Below are 19,602 nucleotides of genomic sequence, written 5' to 3' on the forward strand. Positions count from 1 at the left end.
AGAGAAGGTGGGCCCAGAAACAGTATATTAGCTTCACTGGACAAATCAGTACACAAGTTGTAACAGAATCTGAGATTTAAAGAGTCTGCTTACTGTATATCTGACAAAGCACATGCAGGCATGTCAAAGGCAATCTACAGTTGGCATCAACAAATGCTGGACTGCAAACTTTTGTTTTGGGATGTTTAAAGTCATTATTATCAGCCACTGAGAATCTTCTGATTGAGCAGGATGTACATTTGATTAGTACATCAATAAACTCATGCAAAACCAGGAGTAAATTACTGGTCAAGGATGGAATCTATAGTCCAGTAATTATCCAGGCTACACGCTTTTGAAACACATGAGCAACTGGGAATGAATGTGAAGCAGATAATTGAAGATGACTCTTTTTTTGTTGTTTACTATTCTATTACTATTAGACTATCGAAGGTCTAAAGCTTATGCTTTTTGCAGAGTATTGTCGAACTTCCTACTGTTTTAAAGAACTGTGCGAGCAAGGGATGAAGCCAGGAGTTTGCTTCTGAAGTTGTCACTAAATGATTTTTGCAAATTCCTCTTCTTGCAGCTGAAAATATAGAGATAACCTTCACACATTTTCAATGAAATCAAGCTGATTTTGTCAAGATCATAGGAATATACAACTAACTTATACTTACTACCCAACAAACGGAACCCTCCCCTACTTTCCACCTGAAATCCCTGCTAATGAGTAATATAGGTCACCTTTTTTTTTAAACAAATAACACTAAGCAGTCATAGCTATTGATCAGCCTTGATTCACTATTGAGAAGATTGCATAATAAGAAAAGTCTGCATCAAATTTGCTTTTTTAATCCCCTATATATTCTACCAAAACCAAGACAAAACTAACTTGTTAAAGCACATTTTATTGAAGTACTTTTGAGGGAAACTTTCATATAAGTAAAAATACTAGAACTGAATGTTGTTAAAAAAAAGTACAACGCACACAACAATGGAATTTTGTGTAAAGGGAAAGTTGTGGGTATTTTAAATACATTCCCTTTCAAATAAAAAAAAAGTTAAGGAGCTGCAATATAGGTCTTTTTTTTTTAAAACAGGTAAGAAAATAGAAACACAAGCGTGTCTAAAAGAACATAAAGTCACAATTGAATAAACTCATTCACAGTACGTCAGCTTAAAATCCTGGCCCGTGTCAAAAAGCAAAAAGACAATTTTGTTTGGTAAATCCAGAATGATGTGGCTGTGAAAATACAAAATGAAGTGACAAGATAAAAAAAGAAATGAGAGGGGAAAAAAATCTTGATCGTATAAAGTTTCACCTTAATATTTTTTTTTACATATAGCCATTGCGACCACTGATGGAATTTTTTTCCATACATTGTGGCACCATCCAGCTTGCCCTCCCTCCCCCCTATAACCTTTAAAAATGTACATTGAAGAGTGGAAAACAGATGGACGGGACGTGCGAAGTATCTTGCCATGTTAATGCCTCTTTAAAACCTGCTGCTGCAATCTGATGCCCTCCAGATGTATCAGGATTGCACACTGCAGAATTCTGTGGCAGCTGAAAGCCCATGCTGCACAGAGATATTTGGAGCCGTGACCTGCTTCTGGAAAGCATCAGGCTGGGAAAAGATGTTAATACGTATATGGACAGGGCCTATGGCTTCACTGCCAAAAATAGGACTCCAGATTTTGCTCAGTAAGACAGATGTTTCTTCACTTAAGAATATTGTGCATGGTTTGTTTGTTTTTATTGTGTACAAATTCTGCCCTCTCTCCTGGTCAATTTTTGTAACTTTAAAGCATTTTCAGTTGAAATAGGTGAAACTGATTTGTTTCTCTAAAGTGTAACTTCCCAGAAACATGCTGGGACAAGATTGTAGTATAACTAATGTGCTGTCTTCAGCAGGACATTGTGTAATTTTAAAAACAGATCATTTAGCTCTGTTTGATATGCAACATGTAGTAGCAGTTGTGCTAACATCATTTTCTTCTTGACTCTCTCTGAAGTTCCACATGCTATTCCTATAAAAGGCTTCCTAGAATTGCCAGCAGATTTCTTGTGGCCTTAATGGCCCAGTTTGTTCGTTTTTTGTGTTGCTGCTCTAATTATTGCACTATCTAAGTCTGCATCTCATCCTAAATAAATCTAATTGTTCAGAGTACAGCTTTTCTACTTACACATAATGAACAGTATGAAATAAATAAAAAATAGTTGTGTTTTTGTTTATTTTTTTAAACGGTCGTTTGCTTTAGACTTTTTGAAAAAAAAAACTTTTGGTGCATGTTCTTAAAAACCTAAACTGTTCTTTTTTCTCTCCAGAAGAAAAAGTTTTTTTTTTAATTTTTTTATAATGCATTAAGAATGATTTCTTATATTCCTTCTCAAAATTGCAGAGATTCTGACTCAAAAATTCATCAGGATTGTTTTAAATACATAGCCTGTGAGGCTTCCTACAAATTCAACTAAACCGTAATACAAACATAGTTTGTAATTCATGTATCGTAGAGAGTTCTCTAGTGTCCATTGAAATTAAAGGTCCCCAAAATGCAGTCTGATTGGTTGAAGTTATGGATAAGTGAAACATTAAGCTGTTCCACTGGCGGAGTAAGAGAACTGAGGGAAGTGTGGCCGCCGTTCGTTGTCAACACAATCCATGCTGTCATCTGGAAATAGAATGAAAGTATGGTTAAAGCACAGCTGCTGTGGTATGGAAAGTACACTGTACATTAAAGCAGAATGAGGCAGACATTTTCAACTAGGATACACTTGGAATTCTGAAAGCAGATCTTGGGTGTGTACACACACACACACACACACACACAAAGAGGGAGAGAGGGAGGGGGAGAGAGGGGGGGAGGGAGAGAGAGAGAGAGAGAGAGAGAGAGAGATGAAGCACCATGAGAGACTTGCCTGATCACAAAATTACAGTCATGGTGGTATGGTTATTCACAAAATATTTATTTACCAGAAAATAAAATAAAATAAAAAATAACTCAAAGGCATTTTTTTTCAAACAATTATAATCGTAGAGATTGGCTATGGGTTTTGCACTTAATCAACTACTTCAGACATGTCAAACACAAGACCCGAGGGCCGAATGCAGCCCGCAAAGTGGTTTCATGTGGCCCGCGAAGCCATCCTGGAAACAGTGAGGTAATGGCCCCCTCTGCCTTGGCCCTGGCCCAGGCCAGCCAGGAGCCAATGTATAATTTTGTGGTGGCCATCTATGCTTCTTCAAAAGGCAAGTGGACTTTCTTAGATAAGTCTTTTTTTTTCCTTTTCAAAAAAGCATGTTTGGGATAGTGGATTTTAGGAGTTGTCAAAAAAGGCAGTTTAAAATCTGTTTTTAAGAAAAAACATCAAGTATTGCTTGATACAAGCTCAGCTGCTGCACTTAAGTCTTCTTGTATGCCACCTTCTGCCTTGATGTAGTAGATTGGTAGTTCTTGCTGCTACCACCGTGTTTCCCCCAAAATAAGACCTGGTCTTATATTTTTTTTGCCTCAAAAAGAGGCACTAACTCTTATTTTGGGGGGATGTCTTACCTTAGGACCACCATAGCCAGGCCTTCCACACCACGACACCTGTTGCAACACTGCTTGACTTTTCAGCAGCCACTTGCCACTACTTGCAGCCGGATGCCACGTGGCGCATTGTGCAGCGTCGCCAGTCACAGCAGGCTGCTGCATGGTGCTTCACACCAATGCTGCTGTTTGTGGCAGGAGGCCGTGCGGTACTTCAGGCCATTTGCAGGAGGCCGCATGGTGCTTTAGGCCATTGCCACTGGTCATGGCAGGATGCTGCGTAGCGCTTCGGGCCATTTGCAGGAGGCCCCATGGTGCTTCAGTGGCAACAGCCCAAGCGCTGTGCATCCTTCCACAACTGACGGCAGCGGCCCGAAGCGCTGCAAGGTGTCCTGCCATGGCCGGCGGCATTGGTGTGAAGCACCATGCAATCTCTATAAACGGTCCAAAGCACTGTGCAGCCTCCTGCTGTGGCCAGCGGCAACGGTCTGAAGCACCATGTGGCGTCCTGCTGCGACCAACGGCAACGGCCCAAAGCACCATGCAGCTTCCTGCTTCAAGGAGTGGCAACAGTGCGACAAGCCACGTAGCACAAGTGTCAAGGCGTAGGAGGCCTGCTTGTAGTGGTTCTACCGGTAAGGTAAGCAGGTGCAGGGTGCATAGGACAGCTCCACCTCCTACCCCCACTCTAGCTTGATTTTTAGGCATGCACCTCGCCCCAATACTACGGCTTATTTTTGGGGTAGGGCTTATATTAGGCCCACCCCCAAAAATCCAGCTAGGACATCTTTTCGGGGTAGGTCTTACTTTCGAGGAAACACGGTATCTAGTTACTTTTACCTTAACACCAGAATTCATGATACAAAGAGCTCTTTATTTTTAAAAATACTGGTGGGTTGTGAAAAAAAACAGTCAAACACAACTTATGTCGAGACCACTGGAGCATCCTGCCCAGAGCCATCACTTATCCAGAGTTTCAGGCAAGAGCATATTAAGCTTTCAGTTGAACCATGTGCCCTGTTATCCACCTAAAGCATTTTCAAGCAATATTACCTTGATCAGGAGGGGTGATAGTGATCATCTGTGCTGTGAATTCTTCATCAAAATAGCGCGTATCTGTTTCAGACGTCACCTGGGGTTTAAATGGAGGTACCAGCTGTAAAAAGAAATAAAACCTGGAATTGAGCTATTAGAATAGGGAACTCTCAGCAGCCCTCCCCAGGTAGCTGGGACTGCATTGCTGAAATTTGGCAGCCAAATAACCAACTTTTGGAAGTAAAATATGTTCATATTCTTTTTAAAATGTAGGATAGGAACGGGAATGCTTCTATTCCAATTTTAAGCCCACCCAGATCCCTAATCCCACACTGCAGCATGAACTCACCAATGCTTGAGCCAATTGAGCCTATTTTCTTTTAGTTAAATTGTTACAGAGTAATAATATAACCCTCTCATAAACGAGAATGAAGTACTAATTAAATGAAAATCCACTTCTCTGATTGTGCGCTGATCGTCGGTTTTGATCTCAACACACCTTTAAAATTTTTCCCTCAACAGAAATATATCCCAGCCTCCCTTCGAAGAGTACAGGTTGGTGTGCCTAGACTTCCCTAGGCTCTGATTCCTTTTCTGCCTGCCACCAGTGTTAAAATTTCATGGCCTTGACAGTTTTTGTTCATCGTGGACCTATTCGATTAGTGCAAAATCCTTGCTGTGATTATTCTAGAACAGGGGTCCTCAATCTTGGCAACTTTAAGACTTGTGGACTTCAACTCCCAGAATTCCTCAGCCAGCAAAGTTCATTTAGTGACCGTTCAAAGTTACATCAGCACTGAAAAAACTGACTTATGACTGTTTTTCACTCAACCATTGCAGCATCCCTGTGGTCATGTAATCAAAATTCAAATGCTCAGCAAAATTCAAATGCTCATATTTGTGACGGCTGCAGTCTCCCAGAGTCACGTGATCCCCTCTTGCGACCTCCTCACAAGCAAGGTCAATGGGGAAGCCAGATTCATTTAACAACCATGTCACTAACTTAACAACTGTGGCGAGAAAGGTCATAAAATGAGGCAAAACTCACTTAACAATTGTTCCATTTAACAACAGAAATTTTGGGCTCAGTTGTGGTTGTAAGTATATACAGAGCAGTGTCAAATGATCTTCTGTGAAGAAATAAATACAGGCAGTCCTCGACTTACAACGGTTCATTTAGTGACCATTCAATGTTACAACGGCATTGAAAAAGTGACATGACCATTTTTCATACTTATGACTGTTGCAGCATCCCCAGGGTCACGTGATTTATGTTTGCATACTTGACAACTGGTTCATATATATGATGCTTGCAGTGTCACCTTTTGCGACCTTCTGACAAGCAAAGTCAATGGGGAGGCCAGATTCACGTAACAACCGTGTTACTAATTTAACAACTGCAGTGATTCACATAAGAAATGTGGCAAGAAAGGTCGCAAAATGGGCTAAAACTCACTTAACAAATTTCGCACTTAGCAACATTAATTCTGGGCTCAATTGTGGTCATAGAGCTTTTAATTCTATGGCTTTAATAGAGCTTTTAACTCTATGGCTTTACCAGTTTAGCACCAGGCTAGAGCAGTCAAAGTGCAGAGACTAAACTACTCTACCCTGCCCTTCTTGCTTCCCAAACATGGCATACAGGGATCTCAAGTTAGTGTCTGGCGCCGATAAAAGAAAGGAAGCGAGGGCAACAAAATCCCAGTGACTCAGCACCATCCGTGACTTGGCTCTGCTGATTTTTTTTTAAAAAACCCTTCACTCATCCTGCGTTATAATAAGATGGGATAGAGGAGAAGAAGCTGAAGAAGAAAGCCTACAACGAATGTGTCCTGCAACCAGACTGGCTTCGTGCCTTCTGCAGAGCTGTGACTGGCAGATTTATTCCTGCCAGCTGGACATAAGAGATAGAACAGCAAAGCCAGCATCCTTCTTCAGTGAGTCACAGCAGTTGCAATGACAGTGTAGTTTAGTGGCAGGGACAACAAATGTTACACTCAAGAACTGGTGAATAGCATTTTAATTCTGCATTGGGGAAAGGCCCAGGCTTTTCAAAGTAGTCTCTCCCCCCCCCCAAGCATTTAATGGTACAGAAGCTCAGAGTCCAGTTTCACTGGTGCAGAATAGAAGGCTAAGGAAATAAACAAATTTAGCCTTTCATTCCCAAATTAAAATCAACCATCCTCCGGTATAGGGTTTCCCCCACCTCAATGTGGGAATTGCTAGCTCATTCAAGTTCAACCTAACAAACTAGTACATTTGGCAGCTGATTCACTTTTTAAAGAATTGCTTTGATGCCCTGAATGTCTTTGAATGGGTGACTGAGAATATAAGATAAGTTTAAGGATGGCTGACAGCATGTTGTAGATTAGAATACTAGAAATATCTACAGCTTAATTTAAAAAAAAACATGCAGAGAAAATCAGACATTTTAAAGACCAAGTTATACAGGATTTAGAGGCAGCAGCACAATAAAGTAACAATACTATTAGCTTTATAAAATAAGAAAATATTTTTTTCTTCTGATGTTTCAGTGGATTTGTTTCACCCCATAAAACCAATTTTCAGAAGATTCATATGAAATGCATTTATGCTGAACTAAACCACTGACAGATCGACTCAAACAGCAATCTTCCAGCATTCCCCTGCCCCCAGTCTTAGCACCCATTTTAGATCAGGAATTCCAGTCTGGGATCATTTGTAGGTAAAATAGCAGCTTAAACATTGTGCAAAGATTGCAAAGTAGCACAAAGAAATAGCAACAGGGAGAGATGTGTTGAGTTTTCACACTGTACTGCAAATATACCCAATACATTTCTTTATTTCCTCTAAATAACAGGCAACTCAAAAGGCAATCCTTGGGTATTCACATTTTTTTAGATTCTGTGATACCACAAAATAAACACATTTTAAAAAAAGAAAAAAAACTTCAGGGAGAATTGCATAGCGAAATATATGTGAGCAAGAATAATGTATAAAATATATGTTGCACCTAACATATGCACATATGCACACATACATAAAGGAATGCACATAAAAAATCACTTAAAACATTTACAAACTAATTTTTTAACAACTTAAAAAAGTAATGTGGGAATAAACTGATGCAAACAAATGATTGCAAAAACTAATAGTATAGAGTTGACAATTTCATCCAGATTCAACATTGACAAAAGTAAAAAATAACTTATAGAAAAATTGCACCTCCTGCAATTATGGGTCCATGCTGGCAATCTTTACACAAGAATTGCATAAAGTTCTAAGCAGAAGAAAATGTTTTAGGTTTAAAAGAAAGGAATTCTAGAGGAAAAATTACACACAGCCACCCAAATTACAGGGTTTTTTTTTGTTTGTCTGGAACCAACTCCAATACTTTTTGCATTTATAAAAACGTTGGATATGTTCTCCCATGGAGAACATACTCTATATTCATAATAAGTTATTAGCAAACTGAAAATATGATCATTGAAACCTTGATTCCAATACAGAGAATATATTAACCACAAGGCAGGCAAACAATGTCTGCTGAGGAAAATGTGTCTTTTATATACATAATGCAATTAGCATTTTGGGGTTTAAGCTGGCAGGGAAGTCCAAATATAGAGGGGAAATGACAGCCGAAAATAGCCCTAGTAGCAGTGTGATCAATGATGCCATTTAGCTACTTGGGGGAAAATATAGTTCAGATGGGAGGTCCTTCTGCTATTTAAAAATGCACAGAATTGGCATGTAATTACATGATCTTTGAACGCCAATCCTCCTTCCCCAATACAATTAGAGTCAGAAGAAAACTGTAACACAACATACAAAGAGAACAGGTTTAGAATATATAAATATTTTTCAAACCACAAAACAAGGCTGAACTTTTCAAAGATGTCTTGGAGCATTAACTGAAATGCATGCTAATCAGTCAGCACGGCTAGCTCTTTCTCTTCTTCACTTTCCTCTTTTAAGTTCCACTGCCAGAATGGAGGCAATAGAGGAGAAAAGAAAGTGAACCTCAGAGCAAGTTTATGAACTTAAAAGGAGAAAAGTGGAAGCATGTTGCCAAGTACTGGTAAATTTAACTACAAACATCTTTTTCATCTTAATGCATTAGACTCTTTTAATTAACCCAAATGACAATATGCTTGGAAGTGTTCATGCTGAGCTCAACATTCAATAAAAGATTAATGAAAAAAATCAGTTTCAAGGACCATGCATCAAAGCCTTGAGTACTGAGCCAAAAAATCCATCCCAATCAGCAAAATGTTGGTGCAGTTCAATGCAGTAGCTGGGATCATTTATGTGCAGTGCCACTAAGGGGGAGCAGAGAGCTACACTAGGAATGATATTAATTGTGCAGAAAGAGAGAAGCCTGGACAGAACAACTCTTGCAATGGAACATTTGCAAAAATGGGGGACAGGTTGTTGATGGGAACCTTTTACAAACTGAGCTGTATTCAGGCAAATTAAAAAAAAAAGACTGCAAGAGAAGAAGGGTTGAAAGAAGGAAAGTGATTGTTTATTGTATACAGTTCTGTAAGCTGCTTAAATTCTTTTTTTTTAATTGAAGTGGCATAAAGGCCACTTATAATCAATCAATCTGCACTACATACAGATGTACAAATTACATATCTGCACTTCGGACCGTATCTAAAATTACCTAATCTGTATATGTCACTTTGGATATATAAAATTTCAAGGTGCAATGAAAAGTTTAGGTTTTATGTGCAAGAGAATTTTTTAAAAATGGTGGGGGGAAAATTAGGAATAAGAGTGTACCTATCTTCTCAAACTGCAGCATGCTAGCTAACACAGAATTTCAAACACAATCTAAACATCTCATCTTAAAAACTATAAATACCTTTTTTTCATATACATCTTGCCAAACAATGCCAGCAAAAAATTTGTGCTGCATAATCTCCTTTGCATCATCTGGTCCACCACCTAATCTGTTAGGACAGAAAAATCACCAACATTAGTACAGTGCATTTATTTTAAATTCATTTGCTCTGAAGTGTTTCTAATGGTATATATTCATTCAGAATAAAAGTACAACTTTGCTAAGAAATAATGAAGAAATGCAAGTTCTAACTCAAGACTTTTTTTTTTTTTTTACTTTTTAGGAGCTTCCTGGAAGTGTCGAACACATGCTACTAAAATTTAAAGCAAACCACAAAAAAGCCATGTAAACTTGACCAAAAAACCCAAACAGCTGCCCACAGACTACCAGTCTTTTGAAAAACCACTCTACCCACATCATTGCCTTGCTGTCCCTCTCACTGTGGCCTATGATCACTCTTCAAGATACAGAAGATTTTGTTCTATATCAAAGAGAGAGAGAGAGAGACCTGAGACACCCTTTACTGTTTATTCTCTAGGGATAATGAAGAGTATTCACAGTAATTGTTTCTTTAGGAGGCAGCTATGTCCCAAACATAATTAAGAAATAGCACTGAAATAAAGGCAAACACTGAACTTGAAATGAAACACATAGTACAGATGTGATTTTATGGCAAAAAGCAGCTTCATTTGCTCTAAGAGGTTATATTTCCCCACTATCCATACAACAGAGTTTCTCAAATATGTATGTATCTATCGATATACTACTAAAACTCTCAAGTAAACCCAAATGCTGCATTATACTGGAATACTTTTTGAATCACAGTAACTAAAATCTGCTAAAGAATATGTAGAAATCTTATTCCTATGAAACTGAAATGTTCACGATACTCAGGACAGTTTTATTATAAAGTTGTGGCAATTACACCATCCCTGTAGTCAGGGATTGTGATTTCCGACATGCCTACCAGCTTCCACAAGCAAAGTCAATGGGGAAACTGGAAGAAAGTCAGACGTCACTTCTGCTCCCGCTGCGTTTTTCCCCATCTATGGTCATTTTGTTTATGTTAAGTATTATTCCTGAAGCTTGTTTGCCACTATAATTATTTTTCTAGTTATAAGCTCTTCTTAGATGTTCATGGGACCATCTAACATTGGGGTAAAAATAAATATGGTCAGCCTAAAATTTAATATTCATTCTGTTCTACCTTTCTCTCAAAAGATGACCCAGTGCTCCGTGTGTGTGTGTGTGTGTGTGTGTGTGTGTGTGTGTGTGTGTGCGCGCGCGCGTGTGTGTGTAGAGACTATGTGTTTGAAACTTTATCAGGGGACATAAAACAGCTAAAGGATAACAAAGAACAGACATAACACACTTGGATATACTACAAAATCAAAATCAAATGAATGGAATAATGCAAAACATACAGAAGACACCCGATTAGTCATTCAAGAATCTGGGAAGCATTCCGGTCAAACGCATTAAACCATCACCTTTGCTTTGGATCCTTCTTCAGCAAACCTGACAGAAGAGACTTTGCTTCGGGTGACAACGTACGTGGAAACCTAATCTCTTCCATTAGGATGAGCTCAAAGAGTTTCTCGTGGTCCTGATTATAGAAGGGAAGACGTCCACACATCATTTCATACATGACAACTCCTAAGCCCCACCAATCCACTGCACGGCCATAGTCGTTATCCTCCAGCACCTGCAGTCGTAGACAATGTCAAGAGTTGTAGATCAGTGGCAAGCTTTTCACAAAACAAAGTAAGATGGAATTGTTTCCTATAACAAGGTGACAATTTCAAAGGAAATCCTACTGAATGGCCTTCTTCAGGCACGATGAAGTACATCTCAAATTGTCCTTAGCTAACACAATTATATTGTCTAAGCTGCCACAGCCTCTTGGAAAGCTACCTACCTTCCTCTGTAAGGATTGCAATTTGGAGGCACCAAATTGGGGAGAGGCTGCTGTAAGACTTGTGCAACATGCTTGTTATTTCAAGGATTGGAAATAACACATACCCCCCCCCGCCCCCATGAAAAGATGTTGAACTTCATCTCCTACAATTTGTTGCCCAGGCATAATACAAATGGGAGTTCTGCAACTTCTGATCAGTTTCTAACTGTTTGTTGGCTGCTGCCTAACTTGCAGACACATTCAAACTTTACAACATAAGCAGTACAACTCAAACAACATGGTCATAATGAAGATCTCAAATATAAGAAACTGAAAGCATCAAGAGCAGGGATAAAACAACATGGAAGTTTGTTCTTTTCTCTGCGTATTAGGGCCTGCTAACTGCTTACTACTTTGCTTTGGGGGAAAAAAAATATTGGAACCTAGAAGATGGCCTGCAGTGAGAAACCAAAGGCTGTCAGGTATTGGATTACCACACACAGGTCTATTTACAGCATCTCCTGCTGTATGATTCACACCAAGCGACAGCTGGCTCTGCAGCTGCCCCATATATGTAGAAGCCCAACACAGCTGCTTCATCTGCTAGGATTCCAGGAGCCAAGCTCATCAGGCTCTATGAGCAATCTGGGAAGAGAGAGGAGGGTGTCAAGCTCCTCATGTGGGATTGTGCAGCATGCCAGCTGACCCCTGCTCAACCAGTTGCACTCTTCCCCAGAAGGACATTTAGTCTCCCTGGACAGAACTCAAATCAGGGCTGGATTTTGCTAATGCAGGAGACACAGCACTGTAATTACCTTTTTTGGCTGCTTACTGCTCCTTCCCATTTTATTTTTTACAAGACTCAATACTTTTTACAAGGCCATTTAACAGGTGTTTCCAAAATCACATTTCTCCCAAATATTCTTGGGATCATTTTTGAGACAAGAGGTGTTCTTCCTCAGCTTTTTTTTTAAATGCAATCACTGAACAGTTTGTAGAATAGAATAGAATAATAACTGAATTGTCAATTTGAATGTACATTAATCGGCATACATTAAAATGAAATTTCGTTGCATACAGCTCTCAAAGACATATATGCATAAAAATAAACCATCCCAAACACTAAGCAAACAGTTACATAATTTATTTCAATGATCAGCAGCAGTAGCCAGAGGGAAAGGAACCCTCTTATACATGGATATGGGGATCCATGGCAAGGAAATGCAGTTTTATTAAAGATGAACTTCCTGCACTGGCTCTATAGAAGACATTATGAAGACACATAGAAGAAGTATCTACATTCTCATTAATACTGTAGTACTGCTTCTAAATCTAGAGGAACAAATATTTCAGTGACAAAGAGCAGCCCCAAATACAATCCTCGACTGTATGTTTTTAGCTTCTTACTGGCTTCATGATTAGTACATCCCAGAGTCTGCCAAGTAAAGAAGATTTGAACACGCAGAACTATTTTGTTGAGCCTCCTAAGTGGAAGGTAGGTTTTAATGTTTTTATTTGTTCAAATTGTATTGGTGGTATTTTTTTAAATAAAGATGGTAAATGTCTTCAATCTTGAATGCCAGATCTTCTCTGAGTAATGCTCCCTTGCAGTGGATTCAAGTAGTTAGGTTGGAACACATCATCAGTTTACATGTCGGAAGGCTCTCATAAGTACTGAGAACCTAACATTTACAAAGCAAAAGCATGCTCTACATCAAGATGCTATTTTAAGCTTGTCAGTGTTTGGAACACAAATCAAAAGGGAAAAAAAACCCTACATATGGTAATAGGAATATTAATTCCCTTTCATGTTTTTTAATTGGAGGAATAAAAAAGGATAGGATAAAAAAAAGGTCATTTTACTTAAAATAACTGACTGGTCAAGTTGGAAGCCAACAATGCTGAACAGCTGCATGGTTGGAATTTACAAGAGGAGTCACAACAGCTGTAAACACCTTGTGACCAATACATCTAACACATCAAAGCTGACGTGGTACAGCCACAGCCTTCTATGTACCAAATTCCAGCATGACCCTAAAACAACTATGCAGCAACTGTACAAACAAGTTCGGAGGCCAGGTTCCAATTACAAACAGATGACAACAAGGCAAGCTTCACTTTCCTCTTTTTTAAAAAGATTAAGTGACTTCATTGATGTGGGACATTTGCTTGTACATGCTCATTGGCTGGTTTGAAAGCAAACCCACCGACATGATGACTAAAGGCTAACAGAAGTAGAACATGCCCCCCCCCAAATGAGATATTGTTCCCAAACCCAAGTTATTTAGTATTCTTTGAAAATTCAAACATGTGCCCAACATTATCCAGATAACTGCAAACAGGCCATATTATTTATGTAAACATGCCATATTATTAACTCCATCATGCAAAGTCAGAGGGACCTATGGAATTGAAATAGAGTAGCTTTTCTCTGAATCTGTTTTTTTCAGATATGCTGGACTGTAATTCTTGTCACCCTTACTCAGCATAGACAGTTGTGGGGGCTATGTTTCAAAACATCTGGAAGACAAGATCTGGAGGAAAATGGAACTGGTCCTGGAGAGACCAACTTCTCCAAGAGAAACCTAGAAGCCATCTCAATTTTATCTGCACGGTTACTGTGAGGACCAAATGAGTACAGAAAAAAGTCACGTACAATGTCATGTTTCCCTGGGAAGAAGGATGGGATAAAAATGTACTACATAAATAATTTGCGTTAGACTATACAGTTTGCTTAATATATACACCACATAATTTCTGGAGTTATCAGTCATAAAGAGGAAAAGCACAAACACTAGGTTTGAACTCATAGTAGAAAATTATTTTTGCTAATGTAATTCATTGCCATAATACATACTGACAACTACTACGGAGGTGATGATTTTTATTGTTGTTATATCTTTGAGTCACCTCTGACTCTTGCAATGTGATGATCTATGAGTCTAAAAAAAGACTAATCTGACTCCTGGAAATGATTAAAAGTAGACTCGATCAGAGTTTCTCCATTTCAGCAACTTTAAGATGTGTGGACTTCATGATTTCAGAGCATGTTACCTGAGCAATTCTAGGAGTTGAAATCCACACATCTTAATATTACTGAAGCACAGAAACACTAGATAAGACCAATTCTTTAAATGCCATTAATGTGGCATTTTCACCATTTGATCCTTCTGCAATTGTGAACCCTATATATTCTCATTCATTCACTCAACTTGAATGGCAAACATACCTAATACTCCTATATTCTATTTTCTCCACAACAACCCTGTGAAGCAGATTGGACTGAGAGAACGTGACTATCTGAAGTCACTCAGATGGCTTTCATGCCTAAAGTGGGATTAGAGCTCACAGTCTCCTGATTTCTAGCACAGCACCTTAACAGCTAAACCAAATTCTCTCTACTAGTTCACAAGATTTGGGCAGCGCAAATTCAGAAAAGCCAAACTGAATCCTCAATAGCTTCCATTTAGCTTTCATCTGCACGTCTAGGTAACACACTTCAAATCAGAATAAGACTGAAGCATATCAAACTATGCCCATTAAGGCAACCCAAGATAATCAGAGAAAGAATGCTTTCTCTGCGTTTATTCCAATCTCCAAATTTGTATTTTCTCAGATGCAAGTAAATGGCTATTATTCTTTTTTATAGGAAACTCTAAAGATACAGCTATAAGAAAAACAAAATCTGTTTTTGTGCATTTCAAAGTGATTATTACATTTATATCGCAATATAACCCAATTAAGGACTCTCAGCAATTCACATAAATATATATAAAACATATAACAATTTAAAGGTAAGCTGGTTGCAGAAGGTACGTAGGAAGAAAGCCAAGTTTCAAGTGGAAGGTGTTCCAAGGGACTTGTGCTCTTCTAAGGGCAAAGCCTCCTGACTTTCAGCTCTCAAGAGTGGGAACCATAAGCTCCTTCTCATGAAAAGGTCATGGAAGTGCCAATTTTACTAGAGAATGCAGTCCTGTCAAGAACCTGATGCCAAGCCACTGAAGGCTTTATAGTTAAAACCAACATTTTCAGTTGCACCCAGAAGTTTCTTGGTGACCAGCGCAGGTGTAATGTGCCCCCAACACCAGTTGTTAGTGAGCTCATGGGTCACTGTATTCTGGACCACTAGTTCAGAAGCTTCTAAGTGGTTCTGAAAGACAACCCCAAGTAGAGCATGTTACAGTTCAAACAAGGTGTGATAAGAACTGAGATATTGCAACTGGCACATCAGCCAAAGCTGGGCCAAGCCCCTAGGCCATGACATCTGCTTGCTATTGAGCAGAAGGGGCGTTGGTCTTACCTGAACGCCTTTTCTCAGTACGGAGATGGATAATCCACCGATGGGTTTTCTCTGTCTGCCTGCTCTTGAGACCAAGTAGCCAAAACTTGACATGCCCCCACTTCCTGTGGAGTCCATTCTTAATGAGGGCAAATTGGCTGATGATTGACGAGGTATTGGCTCTCAGCTCCCTACTAGCGGTCTGCTGGCATTGGGGTGGGTGTGGATTATCCATCTCCGTACTGAGAAAAGGCGTTCAGGTAAGACCAACGCCCCTTCTCCAGTACAGGAGATGGATAATCCACCAATGGGACGTACCAAAGCCTCACTGTCTCAAGGGGTGGGAAACAGATGAGGCCGGTAGATTGATCTCTGATACAACTTGCTGGAGGACCCTCCTACCAAAGGAGGCGTCCGCCGATGCAAAGTGGTCTATCTTGTAGTGTCGTATAAACGGGGAAGGCGAGGACCATGTCGCAGCCCTGCAAACTTCCTCGACTGACGCCTGGGTAGCCCATGCCGCCGAAGTTGCAGTGCTTCGGGTGGAATGGGCCGTGAGATGACTTGGGGGCGGCAGGGATGATACATTGTAAGCTTCTGCGATACAGCTTCGGATCCACCTTCCAATGGTGCCCGCGGAAACTTTCCGCCCCAAGGTGCCCGCTTGGAAGGACACAAATAGGGCCTCCGATTTGCGGAAGGGTTCTGTACGCTTTATATAATGCCGCAAGGCTCTGCGGACGTCCAATGTATGCCACTGCCGCTCCCGGTCATGTGTTGGATTTGGACAGAAGTTTGGGAGAATTACTTCCTGTGTCCTGTGAAAGAGTGAATTCACCTTCGGTATGAAGGAAGGATCTAACCTAAGGACCACCCTGTCCTTGTGGAAAATGCATAGGTCGTTTCTGACTGACAGTGCGGCCAGTTCCGAAATTCGTCTGGCCGATGTGATGGCAATCAGGAACGCCACCTTTAGCGACAGGTGTCACAAGGAAACGGTCACCAATGGTTCAAATGGTGACCGAATGAGCGTGTGAAGGACTCGCGGTAGTTCCCAGGACGGGTACCTGTGAACTACTGGCGGTCTGGTGTTATAGGCGCCCTTGATAAAGGCGCGGATCCTGGGGTGGTGAGCTAAGGGAACCGAATCCGTGCAGGTGAGGAGGGTGGACAAGGCCGCCACTTGCCTGCGGATGGTTGCGGGGACGAGGCCTCTGTCTAGTCCCTCCAAGAGGTAATCAACTATCTGAGGAATGTAGAGTTTGTGTAAGTCAAACTGCCGTTCCCTGCACCAAAGGCAAAAAAATTTCCAAGTGGAGTCGTAAATGCGATTTGTTGCCGGACGGCGTGAAGCTTGAATTATGGTAATGGCCCCGGGAGAGAATAGTTCCTGTGCCATTATCCGGCGCTCAAGCACCAGGCGATCAGTTGTAACCATTGGGGTTCCGGGTGACTGATGGTTCCCTGGTGTAGGGACACTTGATGAGGGGGAATGTTCCATGGGGGCAACTGAGACAGGTTCATCAGGTCGGCGAACCACGGCCTCTGTGGCCAATATGGTGCTACTAGGATCACTTCTGCCCGCTCGTGAATCAGCTTGCGGATGACCGCCGGTATGAGTGGGAGTGGGGGAAAGGCATAAAGCAGACCCTGAGGCCACTGAGTTCTCAGGACATCCGTCCCCTCTGCTCGCGGGTTGAAGTAACGAGAGTAAAATCTGGGGAGCTGGGCATTGTCTGACGATGCGAACAGATCGAGGATCAGGTACCCGAACCTGCGGGAGATGTCTAGGAACAAGTTCGGGTGTAGCCCCCACTCCGAAGGGTCCACTGTGGTGCGACTTAGGAAGTCTGCTTGCTGGTTGTTGACCCCCAATATGTGTTCCGCTTTTAGTGACTTCAGATTGGGCTCTACCCAGCTGAATAGGAGTCTTGCCTCTGTCATCAGGGTTTTTGATCTGGTCTCCCCCTGCCGATTGATGTGCGCCTTGGCTGCTACATTGTCTGTTAGGACTAGAACGTGGTGGCCTCTGATTCTGTCTTTGAATTGTTGCAAGGCTAGGTGGATAGCCCTGAGTTCTAGCCAGTTGATGTTGTTTCTCAGATCCGTGGCGGACCAACGTCCCTGTACAAACTGGGAGTCCAGATGGGCTCCCCAACCATACAGACTGGCGTCTGTAGTGATGGTAACTCTGACTGGTTCCTTGAAGGGTGACCCCTTGGTCACGGCCCGAGAGCACCACCAGCGTAGCGCCCTGCGGATTTGTGGCGTGACCCTGACTAGGTGGTTGGATGCGCTGGTGTTCTGCCGTTGGTAAGGGAGCAGAAACCACTATAGTTCCCGTAAGTGGAGCCTGGCCCAGGGTACAATGACTATGGCCGATACCATCTTGCCCAATAATTGGGAAAGTGTTAGTATCGGAACTGAACGCTGCCTGTGAACCCAGCGAGCCAGTTCCCTGATGCCGGCCACCCGCTCTTGGGAGAGATAGACCATACAGTTGGTTGTGTCTATCATGGCCCCCAGATGCAGCAGCCTGGACGAGGGAACTGTCTGGCTCTTCTGAAAGTTTACTGAGAATCCGTGTAATTGGAGGACGCGAATGACGGTCCTTACGTCCGCCTGAGCTGTCTGTAGGGATGTTGCTTGGATTAGTATGTCGTCTAGGTAACATTGGACGCGTATTGGGATTTTTCTCAGTTTGGCGGCTACCACTGCTAGTATCTTGGTAAATACCCTGGGTGCCAAAGATAGACCGAAGGGGAGAGCTCTGTATTGGAAGTGTTTTCCCCCGTAACAGAAACGTAGGAACCGACGGTGGTTTGGGTGGATGGGGATGTGAAGGTAGGCTTCCGTGAGGTCTATCGACGCCAGGAAGTCTCCTTCTCTGATGCTTCCCAGGATGGACTGAAGGGATTGCATCTTGAATTTTTTGTATGTGATGTAGCGGTTGAGGTTTTTGAGGTCCAGGATTGCCCTCCATCCTCCTGAAGTCTTTGGAACCATGAAGAGGATGGAGTAAAATCCTCTGCCTCTGTATTCCGCTGGGACCGGTTCTATGGCTTGAATGTCCAACAGGTGTTGGATGGCCTCCTGCATGAGTTTGCGTTTGGTGGGGTTCCTGGAGACCGAGCAGCTGATGAGTCGGTCTGGGGGTGTGACCAGGAACTCCAGGGACAGCCCGGACTGGATGATTTGTAGTACCCAGTTGTCCGTGGAGGTCTGCTCCCACTGGTGGAAGAAGTGAGCAAGTCTTCCTCCAATGGGTAGGTCTATGTAGGAGTCATTTTGTCTTCCGGTATGGACGACCCGTTCCACGAAAGGGTCGTCTTGACTGGTTTTGTTGTCTGGGCTGGAACCCCGGTCTGTCGTAGGGGCGGCCGTACGGTTTGTTCTGCCTGGGAGTGAATGGCTTGGGTGCCTGACTGATAGGCGTGGTTGTCGGTTGGCGAAAGGACTGCCTACGAAAGTAAGGTGTGGTACGTTTGTCTGACCTTTTGTTCAAGTATGCCATGACCTTCCGCTTGTCTTTGTTCTCTACAAGATAGGGGTCCAAGGCGTCCCCAAACAGACCATTGCTTAGTAAGGGGCAGTCGCTAGCCGCCACTTAGCCTTGGTGTCAGCTTGCCAGTGTTTTAGCCATAGCATTCTCCTGGCAATTATGTTGGATGCTATGGATCTGGATGAAAAAATGGCCGATTGGAGCGTTGCGTCTGCAGCGTATTCCGTGGCTGCTACCATCTTAGCCAGGTCCTGGTATGTTCGTATGTCATTCATAGGAACTATGGCTTGTAGTTGTTGCAACGAGATGAGGGTGGCCCAGACAAAAAAGGAGGCCGAGGTGGCTGCTTTGATGGCCCATGCCGCTGTCTGGTGGGTTTTGCGAAAGGCTTGTTCCCACTTTTTGTCATCTGCCTTAAGGGCCTCCACTAGGTCCCCAGCCATGGCTGTCTGGGAGACCAAGGGGGTCCAGGCTTCATCTACTTTAGGAATTTCTAAGGCCTCATTGAGGTCTGTGGCAGTGCTGTATAATTTTTTGTCCGTACCACT

At 41.9% G+C, this 19,602-nt stretch overlaps 1 protein-coding gene across 2 annotated transcripts in view; it reads right to left on the minus strand.

The window, feature by feature from the left end:
• Nucleotides 1–870: 870 nt before the first annotated feature.
• The window catches only part of AKT1 (AKT serine/threonine kinase 1), a 136,097-nt gene continuing 117,365 nt past the window's right edge, over nt 871–19,602 (minus strand). For both annotated transcript variants that reach the window (XM_039352517.1, XM_039352518.1), the window contains 4 exons: nt 10,867–11,081; nt 9,398–9,485; nt 4,570–4,672; nt 871–2,655 (listed from right to left, as the gene is read on the minus strand). In XM_039352517.1, coding sequence (XP_039208451.1) covers nt 2,576–2,655; nt 4,570–4,672; nt 9,398–9,485; nt 10,867–11,081 — 486 coding nt within the window. In that variant the 3' untranslated portion in view covers nt 871–2,575. The remainder of the gene's footprint in view (nt 2,656–4,569; nt 4,673–9,397; nt 9,486–10,866; nt 11,082–19,602) is intronic.

This window comes from Crotalus tigris, unplaced genomic scaffold, assembly GCF_016545835.1.
Source record: "Crotalus tigris isolate CLP2741 ecotype Arizona unplaced genomic scaffold, ASM1654583v1 scf7180000018436.2726382, whole genome shotgun sequence".
NCBI lineage: Eukaryota > Metazoa > Chordata > Lepidosauria > Squamata > Viperidae > Crotalus > Crotalus tigris.